The 20,456-nt window shown below is 53.1% G+C and overlaps 1 protein-coding gene across 9 annotated transcripts in view; it reads left to right on the top strand.

Moving 5' to 3' along the window:
- Window positions 1–20,456, top strand: part of PLXNA2 (plexin A2) — a 451,101-nt gene that overhangs the window by 311,393 nt on the left and 119,252 nt on the right. For all 9 annotated transcript variants that reach the window (XM_066983022.1, XM_066983021.1, XM_066983023.1 and 6 more), the window contains one exon: window positions 702–884. In XM_066983022.1, the coding sequence (XP_066839123.1) occupies window positions 702–884 (183 nt within the window). The remainder of the gene's footprint in view (window positions 1–701; window positions 885–20,456) is intronic.

Genomic DNA, 20,456 nt, shown 5'->3' with positions numbered 1-20,456 from the left:
CAGGCAGTCGGTGATGACAGCGAAAGGAGGGGATAGCACTGAGGCAGACAGATAAAGGTGTGCCGCTTGTCGGAAGGGCTTGCTGTTCCCTTCCTCAGGCTCTGGGAGCTGGAGGAAGGCTCTCACCCTTCCCGAAGCAGGAGGGTGGTATCAGCAAACCAACAAGGTAAATACAAATGACAGTTGCATCTTTTGCGGTTTCCTTCAGCTGATTTCTTTAATCTTGATCACATGCAGATTGTTCTAGGGCTGACTTGAGAATCCCTGGGGCCTTCTTTTGCCAAGCATATTAAGTTTGGCTGCTGGGAGGAGATAAACGTGTAGGTTAAATGAAATGAAAGAAGGAAAGGAAAGCGCTGGCTCGTGCAGGGGAGAGTTATCCCATCGCGGTTGCGGCTGAATGTGTCTGAGCCCTTGGCAGTTGCTGAATGTCCCTTGTGGAAAACAAGCGAGTGGATTGCAGTCGGTGTGATGGGGAGCAGCCCTACGGCACTGCCCTGCTGCGTGGGAGAGACCGCTGAGACCCCACGGGGATCTGCTGGGGGGCTGCACTCCGTGCTGCTGGCTGGGAGCGGGGGAAATGCCCCATGGCCCCGCCAGCCCCATGGCCCTGCTCCCCCACTGCCTGCTCCCCTCTCTGGGAACCGGCTGCTCCATGCCCTGAGCTTCACTCACGGCTGCCCCAAATCTTCTCTTTCCAGCCCGTTCCGATCGACGACAATTTCTGTGGGCTCGACATCAACCAGCCCCTGGGCGGCTCGGTGCCAGTGGACGGGGTGACGCTCTTTACCTCTAGCCGGGACCGGATGACTTCTGTTGCTTCATACGTCTACAACGGCTACAGCGTGGTGTTTGTGGGGACTAAAAATGGCAAGCTGAAGAAGGTAAGGTTATTTCTGTGGCTTTGGAGAGCCAGGATCCATTTTTCTTTGCTATTGGGAATGTCTGATACCTGCGGCTGCTGCTGTATCTTGCCAGTATTTCCCAGCGTGAAACTGGGAGCCAGTAGGGAGCCAAAACTGGAGGGCTTGGGTCACAGCCCTGAAGTGGTGAGGCTGTTCATCCATCAGCGCTGTCAGTGCGGAGCAGAGTTGTTGTGGTTTCTTTTGAAGCAGAGGTGTTTTGAAGCAGCCTGGTCCCAGAAAAGGGACTGGAGGGGGCCATGCGGCGCCGCGTGCTGTGCAGCATCACAGCTCCGGAGCATCCCTGCCGTCGGGCCGGGAGCAGCCCCTTGCTGTGCTCGCACCACCACCTTCCTTCAGCAGCGGGTCAATGCGGGTCTCAGCACCGGGCCAGCTCTTTCACACGCTGCCTGTCTGTATATTACAGCATTAGCCTGTTTGTTTGTTGGGTTTTGCGTTGTTTTTAGCATTTGATCATTCAGAGAACTTGTGGTGTGTGTTCATGGGGCTGTTGCAGAAATTACCAGGGCAATAATGGGCTGGGCTGGTCAGAGGGAAGTGAGGAGCTGGCTCAGTTTGTGGAGTGCGGCCAAGAGAGCGAGCCTCAGCGAACCGTGCTCAGAGGTCTCGGCTATTTCCCTTTTTGTGACACTATGATGGAAATCCTGCAGTAGTTTTGAGTTGTTTCACAGCAATCCTTCTGCAGTTTGTGTAGAAAAACGAGCATGAGAGCTTTTGGGGTTTGCTTTGGTGATGGCAGTAGTGCTGACGGTGGCAGATTTTGGGCCATGGAATGGGTTAACTTGGCTGCACTTGGAAACCAAGCCGCAGGGCGAAGTCCTCCTGCTCTGTGCCTCCCTCTTCCCCCAGACAGCTGGATGACTGATCCAGCCTGGAAGATAAAATTCCTCACCCTTTGCATCACAAAAGCTGGGGCTAGTTGCCTAGGGCTAAGAAAGTCTCCGTGCTGTTTTCTTCTCCCAGCAGCAGGAGCTGGGGGACCGCTGGGTGGGTTTTAAGGTTCTGGAGTTGAATTGGGATTTTTCCCCTTCTATTTCTCCCAAACTGCTCTTCAGTAAGTGGGCTACAAAGGCTGGTCTGGTCAATCACCCACCCATCTGTTGAGTGTGGTCCTTGGGAGTCCTATATTGCAACTGAGTGTGGAAATGGCCTTGGGAACACGGAACTGGGACCAGCTGCTGGAGAGGACCCCCCTTGCTGTGCTTCTCCAGCACAGCTGCAGCTGGAGGCCAGCTCCCCGGTATGTGCAGGCACTGGGTCCGGCCCCAGCAAAGCCAGCCTCAGAGATGCTGCTCTGGAAAGCTGAGATCCTTCAAATTACACTAACACGTGAAAGACAGCATTTGGTGAACCTGCTAAATGTAGTCCCTGCTCCCCCGTGCCATGGAAAGAGTTAACAAATGTAATCAACAGCAGGTTGTTAATTTTTTGTGTCCTTAAGCAGCAGGGAATTTCTTCCTCATCTATCCAGGAAGATACAAGGACAGGCAGATACTACACTTGACTGTCTGCATCATTTTAATTACATCAGTTCATTAATATTCATTCGGCACTTTACAAGTGCTGAGCAGTAGTAAATTAGGTGCCTCCCTGGTGCCTCTCAGCTGCACTGGGGCAATGCTGAACGTAGGGGAGAGAAGGGGCTCGAGCAGAGCCCCCCTGCCCCTGCGCAGCCACACAGGGCGCGCCGGCTTCTCCTGGCCGAGGGGATGGAAGAAGCACCCTCAGCATATTGCAGATGCATATGCTACCGAGCTGTGCAGGCTGCCGTGGTACTTGCTGTTCAGTGTTTTGGGGGGAGTCGGGGAGGTGCCTCATTTAGAGGCAGTTAGAGCAAACAGCTTGTGCCTGCACACTAGGTATTTACTGTAGCGTTGCATTAATTATGTAGGATTACAGAAGAAGCATTCTCTCCAGCAGGGTTTAATTCCTTCTGCTAGTCTACATTGAAGACCCACTTAAACACCTACCTTTCTGATGCAAAGTTAATCTATTTATGCCCATCCACTTCACTGCTTTGGGCAGGAAGGGAGCCGTGCGGGGCTGGGGGAGGAGGGATGTGGGGATGGTCCAGGCTTTACCTGCTGTTGGAGCCGGTGGCGAACAGGTGCTGAGAAAATTGGTTCATGTCTCCAGCGAGTCTGTTCCAGGCGTTTGCTACAGTCAGCCTTCGGTGGCATCTGCCAAGCACCTTCTTGACATGCATCAGCGTGGTGTGCTGCCGCTCAGCCCCGTGCCTCCTGTTACCCGTATCGCTGCCCTGTCCCGTGCTGCATGGGGCTGGGAATGCTCTCTGTCTTCTGGTACTGCCCATGCTTTCGGTAAATCTATTCCCTTTTGGCACGTGGGTTTATCTTTTGTGTGGCCTAAGAGGCTGTATGAAGCATGGGGAGCAGCTTTGCTGTGAGCTGAGGGGCTCCTGGGGCATTTGTTGCCCTGGTGGTCCCTGGATCCGTGCGTGCTCCACCACCAGACATGTCCGTGAGGGCGCGGGATGCTCAGGGCTGTACACGTTTCTGTCTCTCCTTCTCTGTATGTGAAATGAGGACAGTAAAAATGTGCATGCTTCTGTGAGTGCCAGAGATTTACAGATAAACACCTCTCCTCCGTCTCACCACCCTGTACATCTACCTACACAACAATGTCTGAGAGCTGCGTCATGCCTATTCCCTCTCCCGCAGTTGTTGATTTACTTTGGAAGCGAGCTGGTGGCTCAGTCTGGGATTTCAACGAAGAGACTTTTGTGTAGCTGCAGGAAAGAAGTCAGGGAGCCAGCTCTGAAATCTCTTACATTTGTCTGTGCTTCCCCCGTGAGAGTTCACTGCTGAAAACTCCGTGTTATCTCACTGCTGTCCTTCCTGTTAGCTGCTCACCTGCTCGCTCGTGCGCGTCGCCCTGGGGGGCAGCTGCTGCTGCTGCCTCTGCCCCGAAGGAGCTGGATGCTGAAGGTCCCCAGGCCCCTATTTTTTCCAGCCCTACCCCTTTCTCTGTTTCCTGGGGTATGTTTGAAGCGCCTTTCTCCAGCTCCAGCAGGGGTTGAGACCTGTTTTGTGTCTCTCTCAGCCACCTCGCGCAGCCGGTGCAATAGCGCGTGCACCTCTCTGCCCTGTCCTTGCTGAAGGGAAAAGAAAGAGTCAATAGATCCATTCGTCATTCAAACCCTGTGCCGGCGGAGGAATTTGCTCACATAGCACTGGCTCATCCAGCCTGACACCCTGCCATGGGATTTGCCTTGGGCAGGGGGTGCTCAGTGCCTGTGGCTGCCCAAGGGGCACGTGCTGCAGGATCGCTCCTGGGGCTGCACCCTGCGCACGAGGCCCCATGGCATGGGAGACGAGCGGGCAGCTTGGATCCCCAGCAGCCTCCTGTTTTTGAGAATTACCCACCCTCAGCAGTTTTCTCTAAGTGGGTGAAGAGCTAATGTGCTGATGAGGCTGTGACCTTCTGGATAAAGCACGGTACGCGGGGTCCTGCTCTCTCCGCAGCTTGGTGCTCTGGCTCTCCTGCGAAGGGCTCGGCTTTGTGGCTGGGGGAGCAAAGTGGGTAATGGGATCATATTAGAGATGTAACTGCTCAGAATTGTGGCTTCCTGCAATAAAGCAATTTTCATCGAGCAAAATTAGAAGAGACATTAATGCAACAGTTAACAGCAACTAACTGCTGGGGGGAGATGTGTCGGCTTGCTTGCTCTGTTTATGGGCTTTATACAATTCCATCAATATTGATGTGTGATGCCTTTGATTTTGACACTAATCATTGCTATGAATTAAATTTGCAGCCATATAATTAGGACTGCTATTAATAGGGCCTCAAGCTAAGCACTGCTGCGTTAGTTGTCTTTTTCCTGATGGAAAACGGCATCCACGGAACTCAGCTAATGTAGTTTGCCTGATAGATGCTGAGACTGATGTGAAAATTATACTTGCTATATTTAGAGGGGCTCATCTGAAAGGCAGATGAATGGGAAGGGTCAGACTCTGAGGTTTCCTGAGAACTACACTGGAGTCACTCGTAAACTTCCTAGCAGTTTGCTGCTTTTCTCTTCAGGTGCAAAGGCTTAGTGGGAGAGAGCAGGGTTGCCAGAAGAAAAGGGTAAGCCTCAGTTGTCATGCCCGAAGGGCTGCTATTGCAAGCTTTTTTCCTGTTTTAGCTGCCCTTGTGCAAATCTTTCCGTTTATATCTCCTACCCAATGCTGTTTCAACTCTCTATCCCTGTGCATGCCCGGTTTCATCTCAGCAGGCTGAGCACAGTGGCTGGTTGGCAGCATGGCTCACCACTAAAAATCAATCTTGTATTTCATCCCAAGAGGTGTGTTTCTTATTAGATCTAATAAATCAGTGAAGTGCCCTTCATTCAGCTTGTCAATGGAGGACATTGTTTGTGATCAAGAATAAATAAATGTCTCTTCTATGTCTGACAGTGCACAGTCCAAGTATTATTTTGCCGTCATGCTGTTTATGCCTGCTCTTGAAAAAACTCAGTTCCTGCAGTGGCTCAGAGCCTCGCTGTGCCTTGGGAGGTCTAGGACACACTTTCCAGCACTGCCTGAGTTCCAGCTATCCAGGGCAGGCCCAAAGGCTGCTCTCCGCATCCAGAGATTGCTTCTACAAAGCCAAGTGCTCTGCGTTGGCTGTCTTCGGTGTCCTTGGTGTTACAGACAAGAACTCAGGAATGGGGGTTGGTTATTCCAGGTGCCAGGAGGTGAAGGGGATGGTGTTTGCATCTCAATTTGTGCCTGATCCTCCTGGACAAATGGGGTCAGTCACTGTCCTACACAACCGTAGCACGCTGTCCCAGTTACTCTCGTACATGGCTTGAATCAATTCTGGCGTGCAAGGTCACCCGAGAGGAGCTGGTTGGGATCTGTCGGGAGGAAAAGTACTACAGAAAGATATGTAGTGCTGTGCCCGGTTTTCGTGTTTGGAAATGGGATCATGCCTACCCGTTGAATGCCCGATGCACAGCGCATAGTGCTGTTTGTCCTTGCTTTCAGCGAACCCCCGCGGTTGTAGGGGACGGTGATAACTGATGGGCTGACACAGGCAGGGGAAAGGCGAACTTCTGAGTGTATTGTTATGTCTTGGTATGTGATGGTTTTATTCAGCCTGGATGATCTAATTTGTTCCATTAGTGGGAATAAAACAGATGTTTCACAATGAAATATATGTCTGGACCTGTCCTTATCTGACTTCATTCTATGGATAGTTATCTCATCCTTTTAATTTATCCTTAATTATCTCCTCCACGCACATTCTTGGAGCACTTTAGGAAAAAAGTCAGTTGCATCACTGTGTAGAGAAGCCAAGAGGACATCGGGCTGTTATTGAAGAGATGAAAGTCATCTGCTCACAGCCTCCTTCCCGAGGAGTTTCCCAGCGCCGGCTGTCTGCTGCAGCTCGGTGATCCGTCCATCACGGGGACGCGGACCTCTGTGTCCCAGCAGAGGTGGTAGGCAGCAGGTGATTCTTGACTAAGCTTTATAATTGAAAGATCTGAGAAACAAGGCTCTGTTTCTTGCTCTAGGAAGTGAAATAAGGGGCATTTGGCATTATATTGCTTGTGATTTGCTATGGTGCGGTGGGAGAAGGTACTCCAGCCTCAGACAGTAATTCCCCTTTGAGTGAAAGGGGGGCTCTCAGAGCATGGCCCTGGCAAACAGACACCTGATCAGCACCTCCAAAATGCCCAGAATTTTTAGTAGCCAGAAGCTGGAGCCTTACTTTATAACTGGAAGTTGTGAAGGAAATATAAGAGGTCCCTTTGGACTGCAGTTTTGATGGAACGGTTCAGGAATGTCCCTACGGCCCCTTAAAGACATGAAATTGGTCCTCTCTTCTCCCAGCACTGCCTCCCTCCTTCTCTTATCTGTTGCCTAGCAGAGAAAAATTTGAAGGAAAAAAAAAAAAAGAGAATTTGAGATGTATTTTATAGCTGCTGGAGAGCTAAGGGGCAGGACATGCTATGTGAAATCGAGCCAGGTGGGCTCGGAGTCTGCTTTCATCTGTTTCCTGGCTCAGGCGATGACAACTCTGGTTCTTACTCAGGTTCAGGCACCTTGAAAAATTAGCTTGAAATCTGGAGTGCAGCAATTATGTTTTGTTCGTTTCCAAACAAAGTGGAGCTAGTAGAGGCTGAAAGCAGCTCGTCTCTGAGGGCTCACCAGTCCTACCAGCGCCTCAAAGGCTGGGAGCTGCAAATGCTGGGAGGGTTTTCTTGTGATGAGCTCTTGGTGTAGGTTCTGTATCTCTGGGGTTTGGTCCTGGCCCTTCCTTCAAATGCTCTTATTAATTGTCCTGAGCAGCACAAGTGCAGGACGAGCTCTTGTAGCCGTGCCCACGAGGTTGGTTCTCCCACTTGTGCATGTGTTGTGTTGTGTTTTGTTTTGTTTTTTAACATGTTTAGAAGATGTTTAACCCCCATACTTTTTGTAAGAAGGGGTGTTATCTCCTTCATGAGGATGAAGTGAGGCAGAAGTTGCTTTTCCTCCAGTTCATGCTGGAGGCAGAGCTACATTTTTCTGCATTTCAATAATGCATTTCTTGTTGGAGTCATCTTAGTGAAAAACATCAGGAAATACCAAACTACTTTGTGAATTCATGGCACTTTTTCTGACTGTTCGTTGCTTTCCTCTGGGTGTGAATCTGAAGAACTTGCTGTATTCTGGATGTTTTCTTGGCAGGGTTGGACTTCTGCCTTTCCATTTGTGAGTCAAGAAGTTCGTGCTTTCCTTAGGGTATATGTTTTTCTGCAGGCTTTTACAGTCCTCACTGGGGTCAAAATAACATGAGTTTTGGTCCATTTGTAAGTTCTTAAATCCCCGCGTGGCAAGAAATGCTGTGAGAAGACCGTGCTGTGTTGCCTCTGTAAAGGCCTCCTTGGGGCAAAAGGAACGAATGTGGAAAACACAAACATGGCAGGAGAGGGGGAGGCTGCAGGCAGAGCCCCCGCGCCTGCTCTCAGCCCCTGTGCTGCTGCACAGGGGCTGGGGTTTGGGGACAATCGCGGAGCAAAATGCCACGTGGAGGTGGCATTGCCATGGCCTGTGACTGGTCCTGCAGGTAGGCTTCGGCTTGTTCCCCTGGCACACTCCTCTTCTGATACGTTTTTCAGTTGCACGCTGAAGTTTACTGCCCATTGTTGTTACCGTTGCTTTCTGCTGCTGGCCAGAGCAACGACAGCGTTAGTGAGGCTGTAAAATATCACAAGGCTTGCGAAGGCGAATCCATCACTTGAATGCCTGCCCACTGTTCATGGGTGTGCCAGGCAGGTGTGGATTGGATGTGGCCGGTCTCTGCATTAGCATGAGTCCATTACGCCCGGCATGATGCATAGTCTCCCCACCTCCTCCTCCTTTTATTACGGCCTTTTCATTGCTGCGGGGACTCACGGAAAGGCAGATGCCTACATTTCTCAGGTCTTCAGGGAGCTTTTTGCAGGCAGCCCAGCCTGAGCAATAAAGAGGGAGATGAAACCACCCTGCGCTGCAGGAGCCTCCAGTAGCCTGAGAGCGCAGCAAAGAGAGGGCACAAAGGGCGACAAAATGCCATGTCTAAATGTGACTGCTGCTCAAGGGCCAGAAGACTGTGATGTGATGTCTCCTTCTTCATCAGGTGTGTCTCAAAGAAGCCTCCAATGATGCTAATTATGCAGGAAGGGAGCCACATCTAGTGGCTGGGGAAGAGGAACATGGCACTGCGAGGTACGGGTGTTTGTGCTGTTCTCACTTCAGCCACTAGTTTCAGTGATCTGATCTGACGTTGAATACATTACTCAAGCTTGCAGCTTTCTGCTCTACAATCTGAATTTGCATGTTGTGATTTACACCCCGTGCAGCGGCAGTAGCAGCAGTTTGTCGCATGCCCGTGTCCCACCGGGGTCTTGGCGAGCCCGAAGGACACTAAAAGGGACCTGAGGTCCAGTCGTGTGAAGGTCTGGACTAGGACTGGGGAGACACGGCACTGGTTCCCATCCCCGTCAGGCCATTCTCCAGTCCAGGCAGGTTTCCTCGTGCATCTGTTTCCTGCCTGCACGATGACCAAGGTTTTCTCACTGCTGAGCCCTCTGGGCCAGGCGCTGGGCCGCGCGGCACCGCTGCGGCGAGTTAAATCCTGCGGACAGCCTTGAGGTGTTGTACTGCAAACAACATTTTTAAACACAGCATAATTGGAATAAAATGGGGTGGTGGCTGGTGGGGTTGAAGCTACCTGGTGTGTGCCTGGAGCCCTTTCACGTGGTATTTACTGGGACTCTGCAGCGCCTTTGTGCCGTGCTCCCAGCAAGGGCAGCGCTGAGCTGGGGCAGCTGGAACGAGCCCCCTCTGCCCCATCATCGGGGGAGGATGGTGGAGGAATAATTGGCTGAGCAGGGATTTAAGATTCTCTGACACACGCATGCAAACAGGAAGCTGCAGACAGCAGCAGCGGCCCGGGCAGGCCTGGAATAATTAGCAAGTGGCTTCACCAGAATTAGTGCCCGGCACGCGCCTTCGCCAGGGCCCCCGCCACCTTCTGCTGGCTGCTCCCTCCCAGCTGGGTACACGCGTTTGCATCAAATAGGTGCATGTTGATGAAAGTGATGTGCGTTTAAAATGAATGTACATATCATACAGCCTCATCGTTATACAGGGTGGGATTTATTTATTTATTTATTTATTATTTTTTTGTGGTAAGCTGCTAAATTATTTATTGTGTGCTGGGCTTTAATCTCATAAACCTGCCTGCAGGCCTTACGCAAACCAGCCTGAGCATCCTATAAAGCAGGGAGTCAGGCAGCAGCGAGGGCTGCAATGACTGTAGGAGGTAATTGTTCGCCTTACCTCAGCCTCCTCCTCCCCCTCATCAGCTCATTAAAAGCAGTAGGCCTGTTAAGTTGGTCATTGCCACTAACTTAAGGAGCGATTTGCATTTGCTGCTTGGAGAGGATGCCAATCCCGAGATCCGCAGCAGTGGGAAGAACAAGAGCCAGTCCCTTGAGCTGCTCAAAGTAAAGAAGAAAGGGTGAGGAAGAGACACTCGGGTAAAACAAGGTCTTTCAAATAAACACCGCGGTGCCTCCAGCTGGGAACGCTTACCTTCCTGAGCGGCTGGGAGTGCTCGCAGCCTGCTCCCTCCCAGCTCTGAGTTAACATTTGGCTGACTAATGTGGTGTTTGCTTTTGCTAGTCATCCTGCAGCCAGTGGCTTATTAGTGGGAAAACAGAGCATCCTTTTGCCTGCTTTCAGCTCTCGAGCTTCTTTGATGCTTTCTGCCTGATGCTCTTGAAGCTTCGCACTCCGGGAGACTTTGTGTCGCAAATGCAAGTGGGCACATAGGGGAGAAGGGGTTATCCTGGTCTTGTAGGCTTAATTTAGTAAATGGCAGTCAGAATAAAGAGAGTCCCCTCTTCCCACCTTCTCCTTTCATTTACTAGCAGACCAGTTGCACCTCTTGAGGACATTTGGGCTAAATCATTCTGCAGAGCTTTGAAGCAAAGGGAGCAGGGTTGATCCACAGGTCTCCCAGGCTGCTGGGTTGCCAATCCCTCCTGTCCTGGGGGTGCCATCCTCTCCCGACCTCCTACAGCACCATCCAAGTCAGTTTTTGAGCCTGGCACATGCCCAGCTGTGCTTTGGTCAGGCTGGGACAGGGGGACAGCAGCAGGTGCTCTTAGCTTACTGTTCCTTCATATTTCATTGTCCTTTTTTTGCTTCTGAACAAGGAGTTTTGCTTTTTGTGCTGCCCAGGAGGTTGGATGTCACAGCGATGAGGAGCGTTCTGGCACAAGGATGTTTTCCGCAGGATGCCGGGGAGCTTTTTTCCTCGTGCTTTAAGAACAGGCAAAAGCCTCTGGGATAGTCTGTAAATGCGTGTGATGGGATGAGCCAAATGTCTTTTCGTTCTTCATTTCTCCAGTTTTCTTTTTGTGCTTTCTTTGTGCAGAGCCTTTCACGCTGGGAATTTTGTCTTGTTCTTGAGAAATAAATAATTAGAATAATCTGGAAGATGTGGGTTGAGGGACAGGTAGAGTTGGAGAGAGTGAGGAGTTTGAAAGACTTGGGGAGGTTGCTCTGCCTGTGGTTTTCCCAGTGGGAAAGGGATAACATCGCTCTCTAACTTCCCAGGGAGTTTGTTTGAAAATTGCTTTGTAATCCTAAGTGGAAAGAAAAGATAAATACTGAGCTTCACTCAGGATAAATAGTTTTGTGTGCTATTTTGCAGTACAAAATGCATCCCATTGAATGGGGCGCAGCTAATATTTGCCCTTGATCTTCCAGGGCTGCCAGCTCTAATGCCTGGCTAAGTGACCTCGGCTTGTGCCAGAAATGCACCTGATTTGGGTCATCCCGTGCTCAAAGCCTGTGTGCACTGGGTACCAGCGATGAACAGGGCTGGGTGGCAGTGGGCTTTGCAAGGTTTCAGCACTTGTGGCTCTGCTCCCTGCCTTCCACAGCACCCAGTTTTTGCTGAACTTGGTGGAGGGGGAGAGTTGCTGAAGGGTCGTCCCCTGCTTCCCCCCTGCTTGCTGAGTGCAGCCATGGGATGCTGCCACGGGGAAGGGGCAGGATCCTGAGCTCCTTTTCTCACCCTGGGAAGCTGTTCAGGAACAGGGCTGGGGAATTGCTGCCTATAAACTCTGAGGACTTAACTTTGGACTTACTTTCAGCAGTTCAAACCGGATTTATCTGTCCCTGCAAGAGGGAAGCACTGACCTTTAGAAAAGCTGTGGGGCTTAAATGATCGCAGCACTATCAGAGAGGAAGGCATCCACATAACTAATAATGGCAAAGAGTTCGATATTGGTAGCTGAGAGGCAGCGATCAAATTCTCTGTGTGCCAATAGATTAACGAGGACTGGGAGTGCTCCTGCAAGTGGGAGCAGAAGCCAAGGGGAGCAGGAGAGGTTCGCAAAGCTGGAAGCGGATTGTCCTGCCTGCCTCCCTCGTGAGCGCAGCGTTTGGGATGGGTTTTGCAATTCGGGTTTCACTTTGTGTTTTCTCCTCCTCCCCTGGCTCTGCCCATGAAGAAATGCCTGCTGCCGCTGCGCCTGGTCTCAGATATTTGCTGGGAAAGTTTCCAGGAGGGTCTCTCCTGCTGCCTGAGTTTCAGCATCCTTCACAGGCAGTGACTGGATGGGACCCGGGGACTGTTCGGGCCCTGTGGGATGTGAATTTAGGCAAAATCAAACACAAAGCAGGGGGAACCCTGCTCAGCTGCTGGGGTTTGACTGGTACGAGGCTGACACCAGCACAGTTCAGAGCCTGGATGGCCGTGCAAGAGGAACATCTGCAGAAACCGTGCAGACACACGGCAAACAGCACAAAATGCCAGTTATGGGGCATGAGACTAGCGGCTCGATATTTGCTTGAGAAAACAAACAAGCTTAATGTTTTTCAAGTGTGCTGCATCGCGGCCGTGATTGCTGAGAAACCTGTGATCAGAGGCACCGAGCAGCCCAGGTTCAGCAGGATCAATGTGCTATTCCTCGAGGAGCATTAAAGAACAGCCAATGGCTTCTGGAAAACGTTGATAAAGCTCTCTTTTTAGAATAATTTCTGCTTCTCTAGCACAAATGTACTATTTCTTGTTTGTGTGTGTTGCTTTCTTCGTTCACTCTCTTAGTATTAGGAACATTTACATGAAAACGGCGTCTTTTGCTCTCGCAGCATATTCCTCATTTGCAGCTGCGCTTTCTCAGCCCCTACAATCTCCACCTTCCCTTGAAATGGGGCTGCCCCTCTCCTGGTCGTGTGTTGGTGCTTGCTCAGGGCCCTGCGTACAGCAGCAGTTCATTGCAAAACAAGATCGCTGCTGGGGTCCCCATGCTCCAGAAAAGGGCCTCATTTTTAGGGTTCATCCCTTGCTCTTAGGGCATGTCGTGAGCCGGTGAGGATGCTCAAGGCGCTGTTTTTGTGCCATGCACAGGAGATGTTGGTGCTCTTTCAGCAGCCGCAGAGGCCGGTGTAAAATCCCCAGGCAGGGAGCAATCCAGCCGGGTGTCCCAAGGTGACTGGCTTGGCTGGGGAGCTTTAGGCAGCAGGAGAAGCAGTTTTGGTAAGAACAAATGGAGGTCTCCAGCAGGTAGTACACATGATAATGTAGATTAAAGTAGGAAAAAAAAAAAAGCTAGTGTTTAGGGCATATGTGCTCTGCTTGCTCCAAGTGCTGGCTCCACATGCTGGGAATTTAACTGCACGTGTGTTGAGCACAGCTTTAAATTCCTCTTGCTCTTTCTGCTGTAGCTTTGTTTTGGGAGTTTGGCACTTAGGCCGACTTTAATGCTCCAGCATGGTAGGCTGAAGCACTGCAGGTGACGCCTGCAACCTCCTGGCCAGAATCTTGTGCTGTAGCTGGTGGCAGGGCTTTGCCCAGCATCCCAGCGCCCCCGAGCCCCCTGCCCGTGAGAGGGGTCTGGCCCTGGCTGCCCCCGCGCTGCCAGGGGCTCTGCTGCTGGTTCACGGGAAGCAAATGGTTGGGGAGAGGTGAAATTCCTCCCCTCTGCTTCTCTCACCTCTGACCCCGCTGCATTGCTTCCTTCTGACCCCTGAATTTCAGATGTGACCTTTTGTACCCCGGGGGAGGAGGGCAGGCAAAGGGCAGATGATTTCGGCTGCATTTCGGGGTGGGGAGGTGAAGCCGAGAGCCGAGTGAAGGCTGGAGCCGAGCTGGGGGTGGGCAAAAACATCGCGGGCTGGTGTGGAGTGATGGCCCTGACAGCACCTGGCAGGGCAAACGGTGTGATGCTCATGGTGTTTGGCTTTTAAAGGGCAGGTCGGTGGCAGCTCCTGCCCCGTGTCTTCTCAGGCAGCAGACGGGGTATGGCTCAGCCCCGATGGGCTGCGGGGTTTCTGCATCCCAAGCAGGCAGAGCTCCCGAGGGGCTGGCACAGCCCTGCAGCCTTGCTGGGCTCTGGCACACATCTCAGAGCCGTCCCCCGTGGCAGCAGAGACCAAAGGCTGCTCACTTAAACCGTGTTGAAAGGCTTAATGCAAGCCAGAGATGGAGGAAGAGGCAGCGAAGATGCTAGCTGTTCCCTGTTTGCCCTGTAGGAAAGCTTTGCAGCTTTCAATTTCTCTTTGCTATTCCCTCTAGTAAACCCTGAGTTCGTGTTGTGGCTAAGGCAGAGGTGGGTTTGTCAGATTCAGAAAAGAAGCAGCGTTTTGCTGGTGTGCCGGAGGAGCTCCGTGACTCTTCCTATACTGCAAAATATGCTGGGCAGCCACAGCTCCTGGCTGCCTGCAGCCTCCCCAGAGCCCTGCACTGACTTATTCTTACTTTGCACCGTGCTACGGGCAGGGCAGGGCTGGTCCCAGCACGTGCCCGGGCTCAGGGTGCGATGGAGACGGGCGCAGGCTGCAGCAGGGGCTGCCTCCTGTGGTCCCGGACCTCTCGGGGTTTTCCTGCCCCCTTGCACACCCCTCTTGCAGAGAGCTGGACCTGAAGTCGAGCTGCAAATTCTCACCTGTTTCGAAGAACAAAGGCAGGATGTGCTGCCTTTCACCTGCAGTAGAATGGCAGAGGAGCCAGCCCTGGCTGAAGGAAGCCCACATGCGGGGCCCTGCAGCACAGACGGGACTTCACGGCCCTCCTGGGACCCTCAGCCCCCGGTCAGGGGCTCGTTCAGCGCAGCCCTTGGCCCCCAGCCCTGCCTGTGCTATGGGAAAAGCTGCCGGTTCCAGCCTCTGGCACGCTGCCTGGGTGGGCGAGGGGGTGGAAATAGCCCTGCTGTCTGGTGCGGAGGCAACCCGGAGCCGCAAAGTGGCCCAATCTGTCTCTGTCCCTCCCCGGCGCGTCGTTGGCCGTGACCCCCCTGGGACGGTCCCCGTCGATAAGGTGCTGCGTCTTGTCGGAGCCAAGCCCAGGCCTCTGCAATGGATGTGGAGGCTGGGAGCGCTCAATATCCTCCCTGACAGGTAGAGCCTCATTTAATAGCCTCCTGCCATATTCATTACCCCGGCAAAGCGGCTGGCGGCCAGGAGCGCAGGTGCAGTGCGTGGCCCCGCCGCCCCCCCCCCCCCCGCTGCCCCCGCCTGCACAAAGGCGCTGCGTGAATAAGTATGCAGTAAATGTCTCCCTCTCCCAGATTTATTCCTTCATTAGGTATTTAAATACATTCTGCTGTATAGGATGCTTCTGCGAGGCTGCTGCTTTTTTTTTTTTTTTTTTTTTCCCCATCTGTGGAATAAACGTGGTGGCTGCAAAAAGTCTCCCCCCGGGCCCCGCCGCAGCACGGAGCGAGGCTGGGAGGGTCCTGCCCCGAGCGGAGGTGGCTGGGAAGGGGCTGTGGGTTCATGCCTCAGCCTCCATGGACACGGATCTGTGAGCCCAGGTGTGCAATAATTCGGCCAGCGAGCAGCCGGGAGACCTCCTGGGGCTGGTGGGAGCCCCAGACCCCGCAGGTTTTGCCGCAGCGCTGGTGGGACCGGGGCTGGGCTGCCCTGCCCCTTCCTCTCACGCTGGTACCCGAGCTGGTGCATCCACGTGCTTGACGTTTTAGGCACTCGCAGCAAAGTAAACGCTCTAAAACCATGCAGTCATTGAACCAAACAGCTCGGGGAAGAGCGGAGAAACTAAAATTAGCAGAAGCGCCCCAGGCAGAGGGCCACCTGGGGCTTTGTTTAGTTTCGCTCTAAACTTTCATCTCTTTTATTTATAATTTGTGGCTGACTTATTTTTTTTTTTTCCCCTTTCCTCCTCTGAAAGCGAGGAGCTTTGCTGGGCTGGGATGCAGCTGGGTACCATCCCCACAGTTCTGGGGCCGCGTTGCCTCCCGCTGCCCTTCCTGCCCCATTTCTGCCCGATTCCCCCGAGCAGGGACAGCCTTTGCCCCCTGTCCTTGCCTAAGATGTGTCCCATGGATGGACCTGAGCCTTGGATGGACCTGAGCCTTGCTTTCCTGGGGCTCCAGCCCTGCAGGACCCTGGCCCTGTGATTTAGCACCGCAGAATCCTGCTGCTGCTGTGCTTCGAACCTTCCCCCCTGATTTAACGTGGTGTACCGGGCTCTCTCCCGAGCTGTTGGAACAGACAGGTCAATCCCTTCCACTGCTGCCTCTGGGCTCCTGCCCTGGGCTCGTAACTTGGTGAAACGTCAGCTCGTTTGCTGAAGTCCTGATCCGTGGGCTCACCAGGCTTGTGAGCTAATTAGCTTGTGGATTGCTAGCTCAGTGGTAGAATATTTAATTGGGCCTGTATTTTACAAACCTGGCTTTCATTTGGGATGCTGAGGGAGTTGGATTGCAGCAGCTGCTGGGCAGGTAGGAGTCTGAACACCAAAAATTAAGGGCAGCAGTGGTACTAAGGCTCTGATGTGTGAAAGGCTTCAAATACAAATGCATCTATTTAGCTGTGTCCAGATAACACTGTCAACTTTTATTTGCTGATGGAGGGACATCCTGACACATATGGCTGGTTTTTTTTTATATCTGATTTTTCCTGCCAAGTGTTGTCTGTGAGACCTGTACCCTTCCTAGTCTTGCTGTGCTCAGTTTGGGTTTTGCGCAGTCTTTCTACCCAAAAAATTTGCTGTGCCCTTGTCCTGGAGGTGGCTTGGTTGCAGGGCAGCAGAAAACTTGAGTCTCTGGCTTGTTTTGTTCCTGGCTCCGCTCGGATCCCAGACCTGTGCCAGCTCTGTTGCTGCTAGAAGCAATGTGCCTGCAGTTGTCCTGAAAATAAACAAAATCTCATTCAGCACTGGTCAGCAAGGCAATTTTTGGGTGATTTCCAGTGGAACGAAAGCTGGGAAGGACTTAAATCAATGACCCACTGGTACGAGGCTTAAGAGCGCCTCACCAGACCAGAGCAAAGCTTCCCCCCCTCTTCATTATATAGTTTATTCTTCTAATGAGTGTTACTTCCACTGAGCTGACCCACCCCGCTTTCCTCTGGTGTGAGGTGCCCTGACCCCTGTCGCGCTGAATCACTGTTATTGCTCCGCTGCCCTCCCCAGAGCTTTCCCCTGGCCCCGGCTTTCACCTCCTGTGGCTGCGGGGAAATTCAGAAGCAGGAGCTGGATGAAGCCTGGCCCTCGGCGCGTCCCAGCTGCTGCAGGCAGCAGCGAAGTGCAGGGCTCGGCCGAAAACCACCTCTGGGTTTGTGGCAGGAGGGGTGCAGCGCTGTAGTCGACGTGGATCACAATTCCCTTTTTCCCCTGGGAATGGCTCGGTAAATGAAATATTCAGCTTAAACAAGGGTGTGTTTTAAAAGCCTAGAAAATCCAGTACCTTCCACTGAACCATTGTTCTTTCCTACCGTGTCTCTGGCTAAATTAAGACTTTCTTAGAAATGCACAGGTTAAAAGTTTAAAAGCTTAAGGTTTCATTCATAATTCACGTATCAATGAGGCTTTGATTCCTCCCGGGGAAAAAGCCGCCTCTATCTGCAGTGCATTTTGATAGGGTTACCCCGTGCCAGAGCTGAGGACCTCTTCGCCTTTCCTTTCTAAGCTCCTTTTTTCAGAGGCACTGCGGTGGAGGCTGGCTCCCAGGGGCTACTGATGGGGAAAGCAAAACCTCCTCATTTTGGGTCATCGGTTTGAATCTGACCCAGGTCAGCGGTTGCCAAAAGTCATTAACGTCTGATGGCTGCTCAGTGCCCTGTGAAAAATGAGTCGCTGGGTCCTGGTCCCGTTCCCAACACGGGCAGGCATCCATAGCCCAAAAACCTGCTGTCATCACTGTCCCTGGCCTTGTGTAGGTGAGCGAAAGACCAGCTGGATGCTGTCACCAAACGGTGCCTGTTAACCACAGCCCGGGCTCGTGCAGCTTTCCTTACCCGAGGGGTGGTGGCAGCGCGGTGCTCCTCACCTGCACAGCGGGAAGGCCAGGCTTTGTCTGGCCCTGCACCTTCCTGGGTTCCCAAAACCACGTGAAATGGGACCAAAGCTGCACTTCCCATCACAGACTTTCCATGTCCCACGGGCAGGTGCCGCCTGCCCCCGAGCCCCAGCCTGCTGCTTCCCCTCCTTAGGGTGAGGAGGAGGAGGAGGGAGCTGAGACCTTCCTCCCCCCCGGGGCTCTCCCTGGTGCCCTGCCCTCCCTCCCCTCTCCCAGATGGTCTCTGCGGCTCCTTGTCAGGCATCCAAAATACTTCCAATGGACCCTTCCCCGTCTTTTCCAGCAGCCTCCCTGCCCGGCTCAGCGCCTTTCAGCCTTAATCTCCTCTTTGTGCCCGAGGCACCTCCACAGCCTGGTGGGGAGGGCACTTTTCGGGCAGCCTCTGCTCCTTCCCCTTTGGGGAGCAGATCCCTCCAGCCTCCTGCATAGCACCGACGGTTATGAGAGGGATTAAAGGAGAAATGGAGGAGCCTGGCAGTTTGGCTTGAAACTTGTCCCTTTTGAGAATCTTTTGCCTTTATTATCCAGCAGATAAATCTGCTTTCAGCGGTCCCTCTGTGCGGTGAATGGCCGTGGCAGGCAGCAGCCTGCGCGCTAATCCCCTCCACAGGTGTGCTGCTGGGGGCTGGCGCTCTCCTCCCGCTGCTCCCCGGCCATTCTCCTTCAAAATTAAATCCATCTGAGATATCAAACCCAGGGAGGAGGGTGGGTTTTATTTTTTCTTTTTTTTTCCCTCCTCCTTCCCCTCACCCTCCCAGACCCCACACAAGCACCCTTTGGCAGCGGCTGGCAGGGACTGGGAGCAGGAGTCTCTTGGTGCTGGCCGACACCCCTCGTGTTGTTTTTTTTTTTTTTTTTTTTTAACTTCTCAGGATCTGTGTTAGAAATCTCTGTTGGAGAACGAAATCGGAGCTGCGCTCACTGAGCTGCCTGTGGTTTAGAAGAGCACCAGGGCGGGCTCGGCAGCGCTGGGTATCGGACCTGGGGCTGGGTGGGCTCGGTCTGGGCTGTGAGGAGCCCCCGTGGAGGATTGTGTGCAGGGACGAGGCCCCGACCTCCCTGCCCTGAGCTGGGCAGGGGAAGGGCTCGCCACTGGGCACTGCCTGCAGAGCTGTCGGTGGGGTCAGACAGCGGTGTGCGTGGCTGTGAGGACGAAGGTGTGATAGCACAGGGATGTTTGGGGTCTGCTGTCTGATCTTCCCACCAGAAAATCCCCAGCTGGCTCCCACTGATCTCCTTCCCCCTTCCCAGCAGGGCCACTTTGGCCTCATTTTTCTGCTCCCCGCAGGCAGCACTTCCAGAGAGCCAGGGCACTTCGCTCCCCGGCCTTCTGCTTGCACAAAGGACGGCCGTCCCCTTTCCCAAAGCCCAGCTAACATTCAAAGCTGTCCGTAGGCTTGCTGCCTGCATGAGGCATTAATAGATACTGGTCCAGTGCATCATTAGCAATGAAGGTGCCGGGGCAACGAAAGAAAAATCAATTTTTTTCCCCAAAGAGGGAGGAAATACCACCCCAGGCAGATGGGCAGAGGCACACATCCTGCAGCATGCCTTGCTGCTGGAGGGCATTGGGCTATTTCATATCCAGGAGGCAGGGAGAGTCATTGCCAAAGTCCCGGCGTAGAAAACGCTGCTGCTGCTCTGTGCTGGTGCCTTTCCCATGTGCTTCCTCCCCTGCAGCCTCCTCCTCCTCCTCGCGCATGGCGCAGCACGGCGCGGGCTCCTGGCAGCCTCCAGCGGCTGCGGTCCCAGCTGGAGCGGTGCAGATTAGAGCCGAGCCCGTCTGGGCTGGCAGATGCTGTGTTAGCTGATCTCCTGCCTTTAGTGCTCCGCTGTGAACCTCCGCAGCCATTCCTTCAGATTTTTCCAGGGGTCAGGTTGATAATGAAGGGATTAATTTAATTCCCCCCCGCCTTTACCCCAAGCTTCTCGTGCAGCTGGTCCGTGCCTGTTCATCTGTTGGTGTTTTTATTGGCATCGTTCGGTCTTTGGCCGGTGCTGAGCTCGTGACGTGGCTGGGTGCTGCTCCTGCTGCTCTGCCCCGGCGGGCAGGATGCTGCGAGGCAGCGGACTGGGTTCTGCCCAGCATCTCTGTGTTTGCAAACCCAAATAATAATTGAAGACATTTGGACTGTGATAGAGCAGGTCAGATCAAAATCATCCTCCCCGGGCACCGCCTGCCTCCCCATGATGCTCAGAGCCGTGGGGGCTGCGAGGTCCAGCCCCAGGGAGCAGATTCCCCCCGATGGCAGAGAGCAATGGGTTTGAGGACGTCTTTGGGAGAAAGGCTGGCTGGTAACCACAAAGCACATTAGCACTGCTGGCTGCAGTTTTCGTGCCTCCGAGGATCTCTCGTTGGAAGGGGGCTGCGTGTTTTTGTTGTTTTTTAATTCTATCCCAAACCTGTTTCAGATTAAACCAAACGCTGCTGTACATCAGGGTGTCAGTCACTCTAGGCCTAATGGCTAAAAATAATCTCACCTACTCTCCTCTCCCCTGCTCCAGCTGGGTAATAATTGTTTCAAGTCATGTCAGCCTTTGTTTAAAGTTATTTTCATGTTTTCTCGAGGCTCGTGGAGAAAGCAAAGGCTGTGCCGTTCCCTGAAGGGATGGAGGAGAGGCGCTGAAACAGCGCTTGCTGGAGGGGCAGGGCGAGAAGGCGAGGGGATGCTCTCAGCCTTGGGGTGCTGAAGCCCAGGGCAGAGGGGGAGCCCTGCGGCCGA

Source organism: Anser cygnoides, chromosome 25 (genome assembly GCF_040182565.1).
Source record: "Anser cygnoides isolate HZ-2024a breed goose chromosome 25, Taihu_goose_T2T_genome, whole genome shotgun sequence".
Taxonomy (NCBI): domain Eukaryota; kingdom Metazoa; phylum Chordata; class Aves; order Anseriformes; family Anatidae; genus Anser; species Anser cygnoides.
Note: the sequence above shows the minus strand (reverse complement) of the source record. Positions and strands in the feature narration are given on the sequence as shown.